The following is a 22,564-nucleotide window of genomic DNA, read 5'->3' as shown; positions in this document are numbered from 1 at the left end:
AGCGAAACCGCGAGAGCGCGACGAGCCTATGTAGGTATCGGCAAATACTGAAATAAGCAGTGTCGCGAGATGAGGTCACACGTCCGTGCGGCCGCTTCGCCGGAGTTTGGTGTGAAGGCCATTCTTTGACGTTTAATATCTCGGTCATTTTTGAAGATACGAAAAAAATAAAAACAGATTTTTTGTCCTTGAAGTACCTAGTTTTTAAATATGCTCATAACAAAAATCATTGGTGTGACTCATTGCATCAATCATACAAATTTCAAATAATGTCCCGAATCAAAGAGAGCCGACAAACCGCGACGCGCAGGCGCACGCGCCACCTCGTGTCCTCGCCGCCGCCGCCGCCGCCGCCGCCGCCGCCGCCGCCGCCGCGCCGCCACCTCGCGCAGGCGCCTGTGCTACCGACTCGGTAACGAGTAAAGGTCTGTCCCCACACATCAGTGCCGTGTCAGTGACGGGGCAGGAACGTAGCCGTGGCATGACCGAGCATCCGTGTCACACATCAGTGACAGAGTCGTGAATAGACGAGGCCTTCCTTTCCACCTATATCGGCCTTTTACTTCATTTTATTTCATTGTCCGAGTCTACCGTTAGTGTAGTATGGTAAAAGAGATAACTGAAAAGTGGTACACATTATGGCTTTATTTAGTACAGAGGAGTTAATTGCTATTGCAATAGCTCTAGATGAAGAGGTCATGGAAGAAGAACAAGGCAGTCAAGATGTAACTGTTAGGAACACAAGAAGATTTTGGGTGTCTGAATTGTGGCAAGATAGAGAATCAGAGGGCGAATATCATACAATTTACAGAAAACTTGTGAATAATGCTAAAGCTTACTATGATTATTTTAAAATGTCTGAATCCTGTTTTCATTTACTACTACAAAAATTACAGAGTGACTTGCAAAAAAAAGACACGAATTGGAGAAAGGCCATTTCACCAATGGAAAGACTAGTAGTCTGTTTGAGGTAAGCTATAGTAAATAATACACATAGATATGTAATCAATCATTTACTTCACTAATAAGTACCAATTTTATTTCTATTTACGTTTCTGAAAAATTTGTGACATATGTATAATAGAATACGGGAATTAACGCGAACACGCATTTTACCTTAAAATAGAGTTTAAAAGTTATAATTTGTGACATAGTTCCTTAGATTATTTAGCCCAGACAACTCTTCATCTTGTGCCCCTTCTTCGTCTGGAACGCTAAGAAGTTCGCTAATAGTATTTTGACCAATAAGTGGCACACCATTAGAAGTCGCATTATCATTGGGCAGCACAACTGTCGGTAGAGAGTTTGCTGTGTCAACAGATTCGCAATGTGCAGTATTAACCTCATCCATTATGGGTTCGGATAATAATTGTTGATTTTCTGTGAACATTGTCATTTCATAGTTCTGCACAATTCTGAATATATCGGTTTTCGCTAGATTCTGATAATATGGCGTCAAAGATTTCAATGTAGGAGCAATGCCTTCTAAATCATAACTTTTAAACTCTCGCGTTGCATGTTTAATGTATAATAGAATACGGGAATTAACGCGAACACGCATTTTACCTTAAAATGCCTAACGTTTCGGCGCAGGTTGCACTCGCCGTGGTCCCAGGCAGACTGGAGCAGCGATGACAGGACTTCGTGTATATGAGGCGGACGAATGTCCATCCACCCTCATATTTTGATTTTTCCAACCGCCAACACACACTACACTAACCGTGTCCCTATTCTGTGAGCTAACCGATTGCGAAACATAGCGAGGTTTTGTAACAGTAATCACTGGATTCCACGTCGCGGATAATTTGAAGCCGTCTTCCCGATTGAAATTTGGATGTTTCTTGATTTCGATCGCTTCACGAACAATCCTCGAGTAGAAATGTCGTTCAGTGGAGAGGACTTGAGGGCGATGGAATTCAATCCAGTGATTAGTTCCTGCTTCGAGTAGATGTTCCGCAATGGCTGACTTGCTGATTTGACGGTTCTTAACAGCGGCGATATGTTCCTTGACCCTTTCAGCTATCGACCGCTTAGTCTGGCCTATGTAGGAACTACCGCAGCTGCAGTTGATCTTGTAGACACCTGGTGTTTGAAACGGTAGTACATCCTTCGGTGTGCCCACCATGCTGCTGACTTTTGCCCCCGGCGTGAACACTGTGCTGATGCTGTATTGTTTCAATACATTCCCGATCTTATCAGTCACTCCTCTGACGTAGGGCAAGTAGGCGGGCTGTCTGTTGACCTCCGGATGTTTACTCCGTTTCGTGATCCTGTTCCTTCGTCGACTTACGTGGTATCCGTTCATTCGTAGTACCTCCTGAACATGTTCCAGCTCCTTCCCAACATGTTCAGGGTCACAGAGGTCATGAGCTCTGTTCTTCAGTGACGTCATAACGGACTGCAAGTGACGGGGATGGTGATGTGATGTAGCGTGCAGGTATCTATCTGTGTGTGTCGGTTTCCGGTAAACACAGTGTGATAAGGATCCATCGGGTTTCGCGGCAACCCTCACATCTAGGAATGACAACGACCTGTCCGTCTCCATTTCGTAGGTGAACCTCATCTTAGGGTGAATGGAGTTTAGGTGTTCTAGATATTGATCTACTTCCTGTTGACCTCCTTGGATAATGCAGAAGATGTCGTCCACATATCTTTTCCAAAGCCGTATGGTTTTTGGTCCGAGTGCCAATGCTTTCTCCTCAAAGTGCTCCATCCAGAGATTAGCCAGTGCATTGCGCATTCCCGTAATATTCTAAATAACGCGAGTGAACGGCTTCTGAGACAATTAATACGGAACAAACACAGTGAGCTTAACCGTATTCATTGCGAGTTATACGTGTTACATGTGAAGTGTAGTGTTAGTTTATCACGCGAAGATTACGACTTGTGTGATCGGGTAACGTATCTTCAGGCTTCTCGGACCTTCGAGTTGTGTAGTGAAACCCATGAGCGTAAGTTCTCGAAGGAGTACAACCGAAGGTATGTCGAGAAAAATACGTCACCGGCTGTACCCGATCCACTGACTAAAACCGTCGTGAACCTTTCAAATGTGAGTTTAGACCAACCTACGATTAACATCTTGGCCAAAGGCATGAACTTCGCACTAACGCCTAAGCGAATTCCGTTCGAAAGTGTAATCAGTAGCGTCGAGGAAACGATTGCTCGTAATAAAATACCGCCCGGCGACGCCGATACCCTGCGACAGGACGTTGCGGTTATTTTACGAAAATCGAAGGTTCCAGCGAGTAATACCACTGCAGAAGAGCGTCAAGCACTGAAACTTATTCGGGATAACCGGGATATATTAGTGCTTAAGGCCGACAAGGGAAACGCCACTGTAGTGATGAATACAACTGATTACCAACAGAAAGTTCGGGATTTGTTATGTGATAACAAGGTATATAAACCGGTATCATATAACCCTACGGCTAGAGTAACACGACGAATACGGACGCTGATACAGGACAACAAGGACCTTTTCACGGAAGACGAGTACGAAAGACTGTATAAACCGAAGTCGCACCAACCACCGAAATTATATGGCCTGCCCAAAATACACAAGTCCAACGTACCACTGCGGCCTATCGTGAGTCAAATCGCCTCTCCTACTTACGACCTTGCAAAGTACGTTGCGTCAGTATTGCAGCCACTTGTGGGAAATACACCGTCTTTTGTGAAAGATTCGCGGCACTTCGTCCAAATTATTAAGGACCTTAGATTGGAACCGGGCGATGTCATGGTGAGTTTTGACGTCGAGTCGCTCTTCACCAATGTTCCAATTAAGGAGTGTTTGGACGTGGTAAAGACCAAGCTAGAGGACAACGAGATGCCGTTTAACTATATTGATCTTCTTAAAAACTGTTTGGACGGCAACTACTTCCTTTTCCAAGGCCAACATTACCTTCAGATTGATGGCGTCGCAATGGGCAGCCCCGTTGCCCCTGCACTGGCTAATCTCTGGATGGAGCACTTTGAGGAGAAAGCATTGGCACTCGGACCAAAAACCATACGGCTTTGGAAAAGATATGTGGACGACATCTTCTGCATTATCCAAGGAGGTCAACAGGAAGTAGATCAATATCTAGAACACCTAAACTCCATTCACCCTAAGATGAGGTTCACCTACGAAATGGAGACGGACAGGTCGTTGTCATTCCTAGATGTGAGGGTTGCCGCGAAACCCGATGGATCCTTATCACACTGTGTTTACCGGAAACCGACACACACAGATAGATACCTGCACGCTACATCACATCACCATCCCCGTCACTTGCAGTCCGTTATGACGTCACTGAAGAACAGAGCTCATGACCTCTGTGACCCTGAACATGTTGGGAAGGAGCTGGAACATGTTCAGGAGGTACTACGAATGAACGGATACCACGTAAGTCGACGAAGGAACAGGATCACGAAACGGAGTAAACATCCGGAGGTCAACAGACAGCCCGCCTACTTGCCCTACGTCAGAGGAGTGACTGATAAGATCGGGAATGTATTGAAACAATACAGCATCAGCACAGTGTTCACGCCGGGGGCAAAAGTCAGCAGCATGGTGGGCACACCGAAGGATGTACTACCGTTTCAAACACCAGGTGTCTACAAGATCAACTGCAGCTGCGGTAGTTCCTACATAGGCCAGACTAAGCGGTCGATAGCTGAAAGGGTCAAGGAACATATCGCCGCTGTTAAGAACCGTCAAATCAGCAAGTCAGCCATTGCGGAACATCTACTCGAAGCAGGAACTAATCACTGGATTGAATTCCATCGCCCTCAAGTCCTCTCCACTGAACGACATTTCTACTCGAGGATTGTTCGTGAAGCGATCGAAATCAAGAAACATCCAAATTTCAATCGGGAAGACGGCTTCAAATTATCCGCGACGTGGAATCCAGTGATTACTGTTACAAAACCTCGCTATGTTTCGCAATCGGTTAGCTCACAGAATAGGGACACGGTTAGTGTAGTGTGTGTTGGCGGTTGGAAAAATCAAAATATGAGGGTGGATGGACATTCGTCCGCCTCATATACACGAAGTCCTGTCATCGCTGCTCCAGTCTGCCTGGGACCACGGCGAGTGCAACCTGCGCCGAAACGTTAGGCATTTTAAGGTAAAATGCGTGTTCGCGTTAATTCCCGTATTCTATTATACATTAATGCCTTCTAAAAATTTATCAATTGGGTGTTCAGTCTTCGCTTGGTTTTTTTTTAAAACAAATTCCATTAGTGATGCTGCGGAACTTGTAGCCCGAATGTTATCATTTCTTCCTTGAGCTGAAGTGATTGACGCTGCTCTTGTGGAAATTGGAGATGAGCACGGCGATGACAGCAATGGTGAGGGAGATTCAGCGTTTGAGATATTTAAGGAAGATTCGGAGGAAGTAACGGCAGCGGAAGATATATCTATGTTTAATTCTGGCTCTGCCGTTGATTCGGCTGACACGGAACCTTGAGTATTGGAGTCTATACTGTAATTTGTGGTAGATAAGTTGGTTTTCGTTTCACGTTCATTAAAATAGGGATTCAAAAAAGACATTAAGTCGTGATATTTGTATAACTTGACTTTTTTTGAACTTTGTCCACTCTTCGTTTTCATTTTACTAAGACTTTTTCGATATTGGTCTCGAATATTACACCAGCGGGATTTGCACGTTGATGCTGTGAAACAAATAAAATAATATTTAAATTTATTAGGATAATATTATTTAGGATATTTTGATTTTTGAATTCATATTTGGGCTTCGTACAGTTTTTTCAATTCTTACAGATATTTGACTACTGGCGATTCATTCAAAACTCTGGCTTTTAACTACCGCATGGGGGTTAGTACAATTCAAGATATTGTGATGGAAACATGTAAAGTAATAACTGAAAATTTAATGACAGAAATGTTGCCAGTCCCAACTGAAGAAAAATGGCAGTCTATAGCTGAAGAATACAACACACTTTGGAACTTCCCAAATTGTTTGGGTGCCCTTGATGGGAAACACTTTGTAATCCAAGCACCGCCAAGTAGTGGATCTTTATACTATAACTATAAAAAAACATTTTCCATAGTTTTACTAGCTTTAGTAGATGCTAATTATAACTTCTTAGTTGTTGACGTTGGTGCGTATGGAAAAAATAGTGACGGCGGAATTTTCGCTAATTCTAACCTTGGAAGACAGTTACAAACGAATCGTTTACGTATCCCTGAAGATACAGAATTACCACGCACAACAAACAAAGCTCCTGTCATTGTTGGTGATGAAGCTTTTCCACTCAAAAGTTACTTGATGCGGCCATTTCCTGGTCAGAATTTAGATACATCTCAGAGAATTTTTAACTATCGCTTAAGTCGTGCTAGAAGAGTAGTAGAAAATACTTTTGGACAATTAACGCAAAAGTTTAGAATTTACAACCGACGAATACACGCCCTCCCAAAAAATGTTGACAACATTATTTTAGCCACCTGTATTCTTCATAATTTTATAAAAAAATATAATAATGAATCGCCTGCTGTGTACCCTACCATACCATTGACAAATAATGTGCTCGAAGACCTGCCCAGTCAGAATGGAAATGCTACAACAGATGCTTTCCGTGTAAGAGAATTGTACAAAACATATTTTAATACTGTAGGCGTTGTACCATGGCAGACACATCGAATTTAAAAAGTTATATAAATATATTGACATACCTTCGCATTTTAATTTTAGTCCAATCTCATTCCATATTCGGTTTTTGTACTTGCAATCCATATATTTCGGGTTAGATAAGTCGTATAATACGCTATACACTCGTACAGTTTCGATTAATAACTCATCATTCATATTGACAAACAAAAAGTTAACAATTTGAAAGGAAAAAATATCAACACGTGCACGCCACGGAATGGAGTCGGAACACTTGCACACGTTACGGCGTCGGCCCTGACACTGAGACTCCGTTGCCGGCACGGGCACGGACATGAGTGAACGAGTTCATAGACAATGTATGTACTGATATTTTTTTAGACTCCTGACGAGACACGTTCCTGCCCCGTCCCTGTCTCGACACTGATGTGTGGGGACAGACCTTTAGGTAGGTACCTACCAAGCGAGTGCATTACGATTTACGTAGATGCAATAAAATGATATGACAAACTTTGACCTATGACTGCGACGAGTTACTAGTTTTACTTGTGACAGTTGTTACTCTTTGTATTGTAGTTTTATTCAAATACCGAATAACATTACAAAAAATATTGATGTATGTTTGAATTACTTTGCAGTAACTGTTTCACATATACATATTTGATATTTAGTACATAAAACCAAATTAAAGCTAATAAAATAAACACGAAACATTTTTTATACCTTATCCATAAAAAAAATGTACATAGTGATAACAATCAATATCCATCAATATTCTTATCAGATAAACTAGCTCATCATAAGTCATAACTATCATAATCCACGGAAAAAAGAACGAAGCATCCATATTGCCCTATCCCATTTTTGTTACGTACAGCCTTGGCCAAAAGTATTAGGCACCCTATACATTACTGCCTATTTCAAGATTGCAGAGAAATAAAACTAATTGTACTTGTAATGAAAATTAAAGTACTTTATTTCCATTAGAATACTATAAAAACATCAATATTTTGTTTGGCCACCCTTTGATTTTATCACAGCAGCAACTTTGTCGGCGTATTACGTACAAGTTTCTTAAATTACTCTGGAGAAAATGCATTCCTTTCTTGCATTAACGCGTTTTTTAAAGCAGTTTTTGATGTTATCGCGATATTTGATGTTATCACAAAACCACGAATGTTCTAGTTTTACGGTAAGACTTCCAAAGCAGAATGACAAAACATTAAAAACAAAGATTTAAGAAATTATAATATTTTGATATTGTTGCATCAGATGTAACGTATGCCACAAAAATGTACCGCTCATTGTTTTGAATAGTGATTTAAGACACCAGGATCACTTTTTAACAGACGATTAATTTATTCATTGTTCAAATAGCACAGGTGTGTAGTAACTTTATTGGGGGTGCCTAATACTTTTGGCCAAGGCTGTAGGTATGCGCACGCGCGGCACGGCGGCGTCAGTACGGCCGTGTTGTGCCATACTTCAGCATACATGTTAAATTGTTTATTTGAGATTTTTTACTGCGCTAAAGTATATGTTAATAGGATTGATTGTCGTTCTGTACGTATTTGTACGTGTAATAATTAGATATCACACATTTTAAATCTTATGAATGTACCTTTTATCGGAGAGCGCGGAGCGGGATAATTATGTCATTTTCATTTTTAACAGAACAAATACTACTATCTATTTTGAGTAAATACTTATTTGGCGAATTAAAGCCATAGTATGAAGTCAAGTATTTACTTCATTGAGTCCGAAGTACGCAAATTCGAAAGACTGCCTTGTTTTGAATAGTATCAATTAAAATGTAAGTATAACCTAATAAATAATGAAAGACAAAACCTAAAATGTGCCTACGCCACGCCCGCCACCACAACGATGCACACTAGTGAGTGCGTCGCTGTGTGCGTAATCGTGACTGTGTAGCGCGCGTAGGTCTGTACTTGCGGCGTGACGTCGACCGTCGCGGCCGGCCGCCGCCGGTGCGGTGTCGTTGGCCGCGCGCGAACAGCTGATAGCGAATTTATACGTTGTTTTATTCCATTGCAATGCATAATACAAAAAAAAAATTGTGAAAAACAGTAATATGAGGGTTTTTTTTCATATTCATGTTGCATCGTGTAGTATTAACGAAATAATACCAGAAAAATAAAAAAAAACGCATAAAAAATCGGAAAAATCGAGAAAAACCGATGAAAATTTTCAATGCTTACGCCGTTGAAAATTTTCTTGGCTTTAATCGATTTTTTTGAGACTCTCCATTTTCGCATTGCTGGGTAATTTTTGTATCCTAAATGAAGAAGAAACTCAAAAATTCTAATCCATGCGTGCAACGGGCTTAGACCATATTTTAGCGCTTCCGAATTAACTGGCCTCTCAGAAATCTTATCCAGTTTATTAAATTCTGTACATGTGGCATCGCAACACGCGCATCGTAATTGAGATTTAGTATCTGTAATCGCGTTAAATACTTTGCCGTCAATTAAGGTCAAATATAATTTGGGATCTCCAATGACATTAATCCCGGCGCTAGTTTCGGCATAAATAGATGCGAGATCTTTCGTTCCTCCTCAACCCGGTTTTTTTCTTGCAAAGTCAATTCTTTAGATTCAGATCGATACTGAATCTTGATTGGGCGACAAAACCTGTAAAATTGAGGGTTTGGGTTTGACCACAGTACGAAACCGACGTTAGTTTTTATTCTTAAAGGTATGTAAGTTGTTGTAAATATACTATGTTCGTCATTATCGCCATCTGGCCTGGCAAAACTTTGCTTATACGTCGATTGTCCCTTACTGCCGTCAAACCCCCAAGAACCCTGAAAAACGCAATAAATTGTATCGATTTGTTTTTGGTTGCAGTACTCGTTAATACTTTTTTCTAATGATTCAACGAGTCGACGAAATGAGTGCATAATCAGGCTGAAGAGAGACACTGTTGTTTCTCTTTCTGTTACTAGAACTTCGCTGTCGGGATAACATTTTTTTTTCGTTGATTGCACTTTATAATAAACTGGGTCCATATTGTGTCCTCGTGATTTTGCACCATTAGGCCGGGACTCCACCAAAGCGGAGACGAGACGAGCGGAGAGAAGATGTTTTTTAAACAACCAATAGAATTGAGTTATTGACACGTCTCCTCTCCGCTCAGCTTCAGTGGAGATCGCTGTGCGGAGATGTGTAATATTTGTATGTCGCGATGGAAGCGGAGATGTGAGCTGTGCGCGGACGACGCGCAGTGGAGACGAGAGATCACACATCTCCGCTTTGGTGGAGTCCCGCGAGCTGAAAAACATCTCTTCTCGCACAGCACACAGCACACCGCACACATCTCTGCTTTGGTGGAGTCCCGGCCTTATAGAGGGTTATATAGACCTCAACAGTAAGTTTTCTGTCTACTATTAAATAAAGAGCTTCATCAGGGCTATACTGTTGTTGATGTGCACTTTCTCGCTTTGATTTTATAATTTTTGCGATTGTTGTTGCTGCAGTAGGGGCTTTTAGGCATTCTTTAATGACAAACTCAAAATCAACGGCAGATTTGCTACTAAGTTTATTTCCGTCTTCGTCTGTTACAATTTTAGAGAAAACTTTTAATATTTTGCTGCAGGCTGATCTTTTAACTCTTCTGCAAGACGTTTCGATATGCGGCGCAGCTGACGATTGCTCAGACTTTCGTATTGCTTAGAAGTGGAAGGATCCAATGAAACAGGAGTAGGGTTTGGTGGTTCTGTGATGCATTCCATCTCTCTGGATAATAATAATAATAATAATGTCCTCCTAGCCGATATACGGCTACGGCTGTCAGTTTCATTGAAACTGGCCATCTGTGCAGAACTTTGTTTATAGTGTCCAAGTGTGTGCACAATACACAGGTACACTCTCTATTCCATCACTCTCATAGTTTGGTGGGATGGATAACCGACACGACCAGTGAGAGGTCAGGCGCAGGACCGACGGCTTTACGTGCTCTCCGAGGCACGGAAAGTGTCTCTGGATGTAGAGGGAGCATCTACTTGTCCAATGTTAGTTTCTTCCACTTCTGCGATGATTTGTGTGGATTCGGAAGTTGTTTCTCGTTGTTCTATGTCTGGCGATATCTGATCATCAGAGCTAACGACAGTTTCTTTTACCAACACTCCGAGATCAAAGTTAGTCGATAGCCAAATATTGTTTTTCTTTATAAAAACTGACTGCTTTCTGTGACAATCCTTGTATTTCTTTTCACATTTGCTTATGAATTTTGTCAGTGTATTTTGAACATTTTTAAGCTATTCTTGATAATAGCAGGAATGCCTTTCGGGTAAATTGCGTTCATGACTATTTCAGTTCGTTGAGTAACATCCAAATCTAGTGGTCGAATTTTCGGGCCTTGCGACCGAGCATTGGATTCCAATATTTTTAAGACCTCAAGACGAGTCAACGTCAATGGTATATTCGTCGTATATGTGGGACGCATTGCTGTGCTAGTATTTTCATTCTCGGTAGAATGATAACCTGCCACTCGCTGACCAACATGAGGGTTGGCGCCCTCATGCCCCCCTAGCATTAAGTCCCCCGGTCGAGGCCCGGAAGGACATCCCCCCGCAGAATGGGTCAGGTCCTGCGGTGACAATGTGTCGCCATGGGTCTTTACCGGCTCCATGACGCCTCACCCCCGTTTCTCCAGACATCATGTAAAGACATTAGGTTTTAGCATGCGCTTGACGAGGGCGGACCCCTTCCCAATATCACATGATGTCCTTCATCGAGAAAGTACACAAAATATGATTAAAACATCGATGATAGTGTGTAACGTTAATTAAAAAAAAAATTGTCGAGTAATAGATTTTTCCTTTTCTACTATTCAACTGTTACGTGACAGGAGTCTAACTCAAAATGCTTAATTTTACACCAAAAAAACGATTACATTTCATTTTACATCAAGAAAGATAGTAAATTGGCAGTCAAAGTTTTCCAAGAATATTTTTAGTATAGTTAGGTGACAGCCCTAACCTCAAAAATAAAAATTCAATAACTCGGAAGTCCCGCACTATCCACACCTGGATTTTTTTTACAATATAGTATATTATAATATGAAACTATTCATGCTGAAAAAAAATGCGGATACAGACTAATCAAATAAAAAATTATTTAAATTTTACATAAAAACTTGATTTTTCCTTCTATTTACGATTGCGACTATTTGATTTTTTTTTCTACTTAACTAGTAGATATATCAGTCCTTTTTAAGACCTCATTTATAACAATTGAAAAATCATACATTTGAGACGAAATAATGCATTTCTATGGTTTATATGAAGTTTTCTCGAGTTTTAAAATAACTTCTAAACTAAACATAAAAAAATCATGGTTCCTTTCCAGAAGTTTTAGTTCTTCGCTGGATCTATAAGATGAAGGGATAAAATATAGGTGACCGCAATTGAAGGAAAATTTCACAGTGTGCGGCGGCGGCAGCCGGCCGCCACGGTCGACGTCACGCCGCAAGTACCGACGCGCGCTACACAGACACGATTACGCACACAGCGTCAGCACGCAGTGGTGGTGGGCGTTGCGTAAGCACATATTAGGTTTTGTCTTTCATTATTTATTAGGTTATACTTACATTTTAATTGATACTATTCAAAACAAGGCAGTCTTTCGAATTTGCGTACTTCGGACTCAATGAAGTAAATACTTGACTTCATACTATGGCTTTAATTCGCCAAATAAGTATTTACTCAAAATAGAGTAGTATTTGTTCTGTTAAAAATGAAAATAACATAATTATCCCGCTCCGCGCTCTCCGATATAAGGTACATTCATAAGATTTAAAATGTGTGATATCTAATTATAACACGTACAAATACGTACAGAACGACAATAAATCCTATTAACATACTTTCGCGCAGTAAAAAATCTCAAATAAACAATTTAACAATGATGCTAAAGTATGGCACAACACAGCAGTACTGACGCCGCCGCGCCCCGCGCGCGCATACCTACAGCCTTGGCCAAAAGTATTAGGTACGATTCAGACCAACCGGCTAGCGTCGCGCCGCCTCGGAACGGAGCCGTACGCGTGCCGCGGCAGCCGGACGTGTGCCGCGGCAGCCGAACGCGTCCGTCGGAGCTGTACCGCTACTGCGGTATGCGTACGGCTACCGCAGTAGCCGCACGCGTGCCGCGGCAGCCGACAGCGTCCGCTGGAATCTGTACGCACTCCAACAAGCGCACTGTTCAGCGTTTTGTTTACACAACTTGTCACTGTATTTACGAGAATTAACGTCATAAAGACAATCATATGTCTGGACTAAAGAAATTAGTTTTTCTTCCGTATCCATTTTTGATTTTAATATGTTAACTGTCGCTTGAAGAACACAACTTCAATGATTCGCTAGTTGCTGCACCGTAATCTCCGTTCGTATTTCACGACGCACAGCTGACCGGCTCCGAACGGACCCGACGGCAGCCGATAGGATGCCGAGGGCGCCGTTCTCAGCCGGTCGGGGCCGGTCGGCCGTCGCGACAGCCGAATGCATTCTGCGACAGGTCGCGACGCGTCGCGGGATGCCGACGGAGATAGCTATGCGTAAGTTGCTTGCAAATATGAACTGTAATTACTGTTGATACATTTCAATGTTCTTTACCGCATTGTAAAATGCCGCCCGGCCCGGCCCGACGCGAGCCGGTTGGTCTGAATCGTACCTTAGGCAGCCCCAATAAAGTTACTACACACCTGTGCCACAGAATAATAAGTACTATAGTACAGAACACGCACTCCCCGAAACAATTTATAGAAATAACGACTCTTGCTACTAAGCAATAAAGTTCAATTCAGCTCGTATAAGCGCTCCGTACCTACCGACATATTCACCTAAGTATTCCCGCTCTCTTTTAACGCGTAACTCTGTCACTGTCTGGCGTAGAGTGACGCGTTACCTATGACGCTAGGGTCGTCGGCTCGCCGCATCGTTGCTACCTGTTTTGGTTTGTTTACATTTTTACTATTTTATATTCTTCATATGTCCTAAACCTGTGAACCGATTTATATCATTCAAACGGATAAAATAGTTTTAGTCTTAGACCTTTCATTTGATACCAAAATCGTTGAAATATCTCAATAAACAAAAAGTCACATTTGCAAGTTGCTCTCGTAATTATAAAGTATCAAATTCCTTAATAATTCAGACATGAGTCCATATTGTTAGCATCAACAAAGCAACTGATTATACCTAGTTAGTACTATTATTTTGTGGTAGGTAGGTAATGTAAAGTTTTATAGTTTTTTAATGAATCTGTAGGTAATGAAAAAAATGACAATCCCTCATCCTTCTTTTTCGACAAACATCCATCAAATGAGCAATGCTTTAAACCTGCCATTCTATTTTAAACGTTTTACGTTTTTTAATATCACTCACAAAACTTCTAATAAATGCACGCACGAGCGCTACGCGTGAGCGTCGACACTCGACTCTCGGAGTGGCGCCGACGCCACGCGAATTTGTAGGCACTTATCGCTGTAGGTACGGCCGAGTGACGGTGGCCTGCCTGTGCTATTTCAACAGTGAATAAATTAATCGTCTATTGAAAAGTGATCCTGGTGTCTTAAATCACTATTCAAAACAATGAGCGGTACATTTTAGTGGCATACGTTACATCTGATGCAACAATATCAAAATATTATAATTTCTTAAATCTTTGTTTTTCATGTTTTGTCATTCTGCATTTGGAAGTCTTACCATAAAGCTAGAACATTAGTGGTTTTGTGATAACATCAAATATCGCGATAACATCAAAAACTGCTTTAAAAAACGCGTTAATGCAAGAAAGGAATGCATTTTCTCCAGAGTAATTTAAGGAACTTGTACGTAATACGCCGACAAAGTTGCTGCTGTGATAAAATCAAAGGGTGGCCAAACAAAATATTGATGTTTTTATAGTATTCTAATGGTAATATACAATTAGTTTTATTTCTATGCAATCTTGAAATATGCAGTAATTTATAGGGTGCCTAATACTTTTGACCAAGGCCGTACGTAACAAAGATCGCTCGATCGATCGAAGCGCGGGCGCCTGCGCGGGGTGGCGGCGGCGGCGACGGGGACACGAGGCGGCGCGTGCGCCTGCGCGGTGCGGTTTGTCGGCTCTCTTTGATTGCGGACATTATTTGAAAAGAGATCATCCAGGCTCCATACATTTTTGGGCCTTATTTCGAACAAAACAAAGAAACCGGCCAACAAAAAAAAGTGGCATGTATCGATAGAGCCAAAAAGCCAAGCCATTTGAAGCAATAGTTAGTATGGCACGAAACCGGTAGGATCGCTATGAACCGAGTTATATAGGTTTGAAGATTGATAATACTCAAACATTTATTCATTTCTGAAAGTGCTGTGAAACATAAAATAATGATTGATTTTGCTAGAATTAACTATCTAAAGCAATTTTCATTGTGAAGCGACCACTCTGAAGTTGATTTAAGGTGTAAGCACACGTATCATCTCGGAAACGGGTCGTCACCGTATCAACTCGAGCTCATCAGTATTATTTGTATGTAATTCCCTACCGTAACACACTTATCGGAATCGTTATGTGATCGCCCCGGCTCACGACGATGGGAGTGGTGCGTATGAGCATTAAGCATACACCAGCACCCAGGGTGAATTGCGGGGCTATGTGCAAATTCCGTTAGAAGCGCGGGCATACCCACTAAACCGCAACATGTGTCGTCATAACAAGGGCCCTCATCAAAAATGGTGCCCGAAGCACAAAATATTGTTCCACATGCCGATGAGTCGGACATAATAACCCAACAGCAACAGTCTAGAGGACCTCTTACCTAGACGATGGCTTGTTAGTTGCACACAATCGAGGGTGTGGCCCCTTAGGTTCGCTAAGGGGGGATGCGCTGACCTTGCGCTAGCCGCCAGTGACCAGTCCAGTGGCGACGCATTGGGGCGCCGAGGGAATCAAACTCGCACCTAACAACAAGAAAACACAAATTCGCCATTAACATTTCAGGAGCATTAACTTCTCGTCGTGCTGTGTAGTGTGATACATACTAATAATCAAATCATGCGATGGCCAGGTCGGTCTATTTGTTTAAGAGGTATTTTTTTTAAATTGGCATGATAATAACATACGTAATAACTTAAGACAGAAGGTCCTTTAAGTAGAGACTAAATAGATTAATCGACTTGGTATTATATAGATCTCGCAACTTTTTACGGCGAGACTTGAGGTTTTTACAGAATGTTTTTGATGGCATTTATTATTATCAAGGAAAACATTAAGGTGAAGTATACGCTTTGACTTAACAGGTAATTTTTTTGATAAAAGATTATATTCGTTGCTAAACGATTCTAGCTGCGCGCATCGGGCCAACAATGTTAGGGATGCGTCTAACTCGTCTGTCAATAACGCACCGGTTGCGCGATGATGTTGTTTACTTAGGCGTGTATTATTTACAAAACGCAATATGTAAGCAATCGAACGACGTATACGATTAAAGGAAGAAAATTTGTTGAAATTAATGAAATCATTTATATAATTTGTATTATTAGCCATCATGACTACGTTCTCTGATTTTAATTCTGGTAATTGTATTTGATCAATAACTAATTCGGTATCGCTAGAATGAGTGAATGATGGAGACTGTAAAAAAGATGGCCCGTGCCACCATTTATCGCTGTCTATAAGTTCGGATGTCGTAACACCTCTTGACACAATATCTGCAGGGTTGTCCGAACCACTTACGTGTAACCATAATTTGTCACCAGTCAACTCATTTATCTGAGACACTCGATTTTGTACAAATGTTTTAAGACGATGTGGTGACATTTTCAACCATCCAAGAACAATTGTTGAGTCGGTCCAAAGATATACCTTAGTAAATGTTAATCTAAGTGACTTTATAATTTTGTCATATAATCGCGCGCCTAATAGAACTCCGCATAACTCGAGTCTAGGGATGGTACACACAGTTTTAACGGGTGCGACCTTACTTTTGGCACATAACAAATTAGTAACAACACAAGAATTTGAATTATAGGTACGTACGTAGGCACAAGCTCCGTACGTGTCTTGAGATGCGTCAGTGAAAATGTGAAGTTCGCGGTTATCATTATATTCACTCCTGACAAAACGAGGTACACGTATATTATTCAACGATGACAAATCTCGAAATAATCGACTCCAAATTAATTCTAGTTCAGAAGGAATCGCGTCATCCCAATCAAGTTAAATAATAAATTTAACCCATTACTGTCCCACTGCTGGGCAAGGGTCTCCTCCCGTAATGAGGGAAGGGTTAGGCCTTGAGTCCACCACGCTGGCCAAGTGCGGGTTGGGGACTTTGCATGCCCTCAATAAATGTATTAAACAAATATTAGGCATGCAAGGTTTCCTCACGATGTTTTCCTTCACCGTTGGAGCATGTGATAATTATTTCTAATACACACATACTTCGAAAAGTCATAGGTGTGTTGCCTCGGGTTCGAACCTGCGACCACTTGTGTGGGAGGTGTCAACTTATACCACTTGGCTATCCCAATCAAGTTTGGCTAACCATAATTTTTGGAGTGTAATTTTGGCTGTTATAATAATAGGAGATAAGATGCCCAAAGGGTCATAATAGGTCATTTTAGATATAACTGACATTATAGTACGCTTAGTAATTGACGAAGTTTGTTTTAATTGAGTTGTAAAATGTAATGTATCACTTGAAACTTGCCAACCCAAGCCGAGTGTTTTGTTTTGAACATTTTCACCAATTGGAAATTCTTTACAAATATCTTCATTGACGTCATAACTAAATGTCCACTTTCGCAAATGAAAGCAGGCAGACTTTAAAATGTCTGACGTTCGTTCGCATAATTTCAATAAATCGTCTAAACTATCTGAGCCAGTAATAAATCATCGACGAAGAAGTCGTTGTTGACAACCCTAGCTACATCTTTGTCGTCCGTCTCGATCGCGAGCTGACGTAAACAACGCATGCTTATGCTGGGGCTACATTACATTAGCGAGCGAAGATTCGTATGGTGTTGGCGCGACAAAAACATCGTGTTCGGGTATGGGCGATTTTCTTGTCTACATTAAGGCGGGCGAAGATTCGTGTCGAGTTGACGCGATGCATCGTGCCTTGTGCTGTTCAGTTTGTTGTGCGGAGACGTGAGCGGTAAATTAAAAATGGAGGAAATAGTGGCTTTGCATTATATGTCAGTAAATTATTATTTATTACAATTGTACGAGTATCATTTACGAAATAATATGAAAAAGAGAAGAAAGAGGAGATGGTGGATGACTAGTATTCATAGAAACCGAACGATGTAAGTATGCTAGAAAGTGATCTCTACTTACCGCAGGGAGATAGGCGTGAGTGCATATAATAATTTCACTTTATTTTTCAGCACAGGCATGGAAAGTATGTTATCTGACTTAACCGCAGAGTCCGGCATGGAGTTCCCTGGATTTTTACGTATGTCAACATCTGACTTTGAAATACTACTACAAAAGCTCGCACCAATAATTACAAAAAAAGATACGAAATTCAGAAAAGCCCGACGTTTCGATCGCATTACAACGACCGTGGTCACGAGCTGACTGATGTGGCTGCTAAGCGTCGTCTTCTTGCGGCGCGAGTTTCGACGCCTACCCTCACTTGGTTTTCACTGAGTGTACATTGTTCGGAATTGTCGGTACTTCGACACACAACACTAACGACGTCTTTACACTGGCGTGTTACGTCATGCCGGCGACGGCTGCACTTGCTGATGACAGGATTCCACGTAGATGATAAACGGTATCCCTCTTCACGGTTGAAATTGGGATGTTTTTTGATTTCAACCGCTTCTCGTACTATCCTGGAGTAATAGTGACGATCTGTGGAGAGGACCCGGGGTTGATGTAGCTCGATCCAGTGATTGGTTCCTGCTTCCAACAAGTGCTCAGCTATCGCGGATTTGTTGACTTGCCGGTTCTTGACAGCTGCGATATGTTCCTTGACCCTTTCAGCTATTGTTCTTTTGGTCTGTCCGATGTATGAACTACCGCAGCTACAATCCACCTTGTAAACGCCAGGTGTCTGAAGAGGAATTACATCCTTTGGCGTGCGCAAATGGTTAGCTACTTTGGAGAACGGACTATATACAGTCTTTATGGAGTATTTCTTCAGTACTGTTCCAACTTTATCCGTTACTCCTTTTATGTAGGGCATAAAAGCTGGTACTCTGCTAACACCAGTCTGACATTCTTGCCTCTTCAGACGTCGTTCGGTTCTCCTGTATCCGTTTCGCTTAAGTAATATCTTAGTGCTTAAGGCTGATAAAGGAAACGCCACCGTAGTAATGGACTCAGAAGACTATGACAGAAGAATACGGAATCTGTTGAGTGACACTTCGGTTTACAAACCAGTGTCGTATAACCCTACTGCCAGAGTGACGAAACGTATACGTTCACTGATCAAGGACCATGAAGACCTTTTCGCGGAGGATGTGTTTCAACGTCTCGCAAGACCCAAGTGCGTTCAGCCGCCTAAGTTATACGGTTTGCCTAAAGTACATAAGGAGAGTGTACCGCTGCGCCCTATAGTGAGTCAAATCGATTCTCCCACCTATGATTTGGCGAAACACATCGCGTCAGTGCTGCAACCGTTAACAGGTAAGACTGCATCCTTCGTGAAGGACTCTCGTCACTTTGTCGATATCATCAAGACCATGAGAGTGGAACCGGATGAGGTTATGGTGAGTTTTGATGTGGAGTCACTGTTCACCAACGTTCCCATACAGGACTGTCTTGATGTCGTCGAGATGAAGTTGAGGGAAAACGGTCTGTCTAGTGAGTACGTCGTTTTACTGAAGAACTGTTTAGAAGGTAACTACTTTCTCTATCGTGGACAATACTACCTCCAGATCGACGAAGTGGCCATGGGTAGCCCAGTGGCACCGGTTATGGCCAACATCTGGATGGAACATTTTGAGCAATCCATAGATATGCAGGCATCAAATGTGAAGCTATGGAAAAGATATGTCGACGATGTGTATTGTATCATGAGAGGAGATAAACAGGACGTAGAACGGCTGTTGAACACCCTGAACTCCATTCATACTAACATCAACTTCACATATGAAATGGAGACAGACAGATCGTTGGCCTTTCTCGATGTCGAAGTAAAGGTGAGAACAGATGGTACCTTGGGCCACACTGTTTACCGAAAACCGACACACACCGATAGGTATCTCCACGCGAATTCGCATCATCAGCCGCGACACCTGCAATCCGTGGTGGCTTCGCTGACAACTAGAGCATACGACCTTTGTGACCCTGAACACCTAGACGGTGAACTCTCACACGTTCAGGAGGTACTTAAGCGAAACGGATACAGGAGAACCGAACGACGTCTGAAGAGGCAAGAATGTCAGACTGGTGTTAGCAGAGTACCAGCTTTTATGCCCTACATAAAAGGAGTAACGGATAAAGTTGGAACAGTACTGAAGAAATACTCCATAAAGACTGTATATAGTCCGTTCTCCAAAGTAGCTAACCATTTGCGCACGCCAAAGGATGTAATTCCTCTTCAGACACCTGGCGTTTACAAGGTGGATTGTAGCTGCGGTAGTTCATACATCGGACAGACCAAAAGAACAATAGCTGAAAGGGTCAAGGAACATATCGCAGCTGTCAAGAACCGGCAAGTCAACAAATCCGCGATAGCTGAGCACTTGTTGGAAGCAGGAACCAATCACTGGATCGAGCTACATCAACCCCGGGTCCTCTCCACAGATCGTCACTATTACTCCAGGATAGTACGAGAAGCGGTTGAAATCAAAAAACATCCCAATTTCAACCGTGAAGAGGGATACCGTTTATCATCTACGTGGAATCCTGTCATCAGCAAGTGCAGCCGTCGCCGGCATGACGTAACGCGCCAGTGTAAAGACGTCGTTAGTGTTGTGTGTCGAAGTACCGACAATTCCGAACAATGTACACTCAGTGAAAACCAAGTGAGGGTAGGCGTCGAAACTCGCGCCGCAAGAAGACGACGCTTAGCAGCCACATCAGTCAGCTCGTGACCACGGTCGTTGTAATGCGATCGAAACGTCGGGCAGCAAATAAGGTATCCAAACCTTTAAATTTTCAATCGCGTATAAGACCCGTTGCATTATAATATTATGTGTACTAGTCGCGAGAGTTTAAAAACATTAATTCAGAAAAGCCATTCCAGCTAAAGTGCGATTGGCAATAACACTACGTTATCTGGCGACAGGAGATAATTTTCGAAGTCTTCATTATCTTTTCAAAATATCTCATCAACTCATTTCCAAAATAGTACATGAAGTTTGTGCAAGTCTCTTGATCGTTTTGAAAGACGAGGTTAAGGTAAGAAAAATCCAATATTGTACTCATAGTTTAGTTTTATTTCAATAGGTAAAATACAATGTTAAGAATCAAGAATAGAATAAAAAAAAAAGAATCTTCAATAATTAAAAAACTTCTTTATGTAAATGATATTTCACCATTCTCCGATATAATAATTTGTGAGGCTGTGCGTCGCTGAGTACCCTGAGTGAGTGACGGAGATGGTGATGCATGGATCGGAGATTGGTATGATTGGTGCTGTGGTGACGGAGATGGTGATGCATGGATCGGAGATTGGTATGATTGGTGCTGTGGTGACGGAGAAGGTGATGCATAGATCGGAGACTGGTATGTTTGGTGCTGTGGTGACGGAGATGGTGCTGCATGGATTGGAGACTGGTATGTTTGGTGCTGTGATGACGGGGATGGTGCTGCATGGATTGGAGACTGGTATGTTTGGTGCTGTGATGACGGAGAAGGTGATGCATGGATCGGAGATTGGTATGATTGGTGCTGTGGTGACGGAGAAGGTGATGCATAGATCGGAGACTGGTATGTTTGGTGCTGTGGTGACGGAGATGGTGCTGCATGGATTGGAGACTGGTATGTTTGGTGCTGTGGTGACGGAGATGGTGCTGCATGGATTGGAGATTGGTATGTTTGGTGCTGTGGTGACGGAGATGGTGATGCATGGATCGGAGATTGGTATGTTTGGTGCTGTGGTGACGGAGATGGCGATGAATTCAGCAGAGATTGATGTGCTTGTGCATGAGATTGAGGCAGCTGCACGTTTTGTTGGGTAACCCGATCTATCATGCACACTCGGAAAACCATATTATGCATATCATTCATAAGAATATCTCTTGTATTTGGGTTTTTTATTTTTCTTATTTGCTAGCAATCAATTTCCCAAACATTTCATATTCGTCATTTACGGTGCCTTTGACGTGCTCAAATGCCTCTTGCATCTGCCTTTTCGCATGTAATATTTCTGAAGGCACATCAATTCTTGCTCGCTTATTTGTAGTTTTTAAACTAGGCGGAGGAGTTGGAGTCAAGATTTCACTATTGCGAATAACTGCATTTACTTCATCGTCACACTCAGCATGCTCTTCCCGTAAACTTACATTCTGAAATAAAACAAAAATATTGTTTCAGCTGCCTGCTAATGAACAAGAATGGCTGCAAAAAGAAGCTGACTTTCATGATATCTTTCCACATTGTATTGGAAGCATTGATGGCAAACATGTTGTTATTTTATCACCAAATCATAGTGGAACTGAATTTTACAATTACAAACATACATTTAGCATTGTCCTCATGGTTTTAGTGGATAAGAATTATCGCATCATGTATGTAGATGTTGGTTGCCAAGGACGAATTAGTGACGGTGGAGTATTCAGAAACAGCTCATTATTCGAGAAACTAGAGAGAGGTGCTCTTCATATACCAGGTCTTTCTGCTCTTCCTGGTTCTGATATCATCGTACCTTATGTATTTGTGGCGGATAACGCGTTTCCATTACATACAAATATAATGAAACCATACCCAGGAGATCATCCACAAGGAAGTATTAAAAGAAAATTTAACACGCAACTGTCAAAAGCCCGT

General features: G+C 41.9%; 1 protein-coding gene across 1 annotated transcript; it reads left to right on the top strand.

The window, feature by feature from the left end:
• The first annotated feature begins 648 nt into the window (after positions 1–648).
• LOC142985895 (uncharacterized) lies at positions 649–20,868 on the top strand. The gene is made up of 5 exons (XM_076134137.1): positions 649–970; positions 5,765–6,592; positions 18,007–18,074; positions 19,010–19,742; positions 20,862–20,868. The coding sequence occupies exons 1-5, from the start codon at positions 699–701 to the stop codon at positions 20,866–20,868; spliced, it is 1,908 nt and encodes a 635-aa protein (XP_075990252.1). The 5' UTR covers positions 649–698.
• The last annotated feature ends 1,696 nt before the right edge of the window (positions 20,869–22,564 follow it).

Source organism: Anticarsia gemmatalis, chromosome W, assembly GCF_050436995.1.
Source record: "Anticarsia gemmatalis isolate Benzon Research Colony breed Stoneville strain chromosome W, ilAntGemm2 primary, whole genome shotgun sequence".
In the NCBI taxonomy this organism is placed as follows: Eukaryota; Metazoa; Arthropoda; class Insecta; order Lepidoptera; family Erebidae; genus Anticarsia; species Anticarsia gemmatalis.
This window is presented reverse-complemented; position numbering and strand designations above follow the sequence as displayed.

Bases quoted from the DNA above. Each gene is read 5' to 3' on its own strand.
- LOC142985895 (XM_076134137.1), top strand. From the start codon at position 699: ATGGAAGAAGAACAAGGCAGTCAAGATGTAACTGTTAGGAACACAAGA. The intron at 971-5,764 runs GTAAGCTATAGT...CAATTCTTACAG, and splicing joins AGACTAGTAGTCTGTTTGAG to ATATTTGACTACTGGCGATT. The intron at 6,593-18,006 runs GTACAAAACATA...TTTATTTTTCAG, and splicing joins GCTTTCCGTGTAAGAGAATT to CACAGGCATGGAAAGTATGT.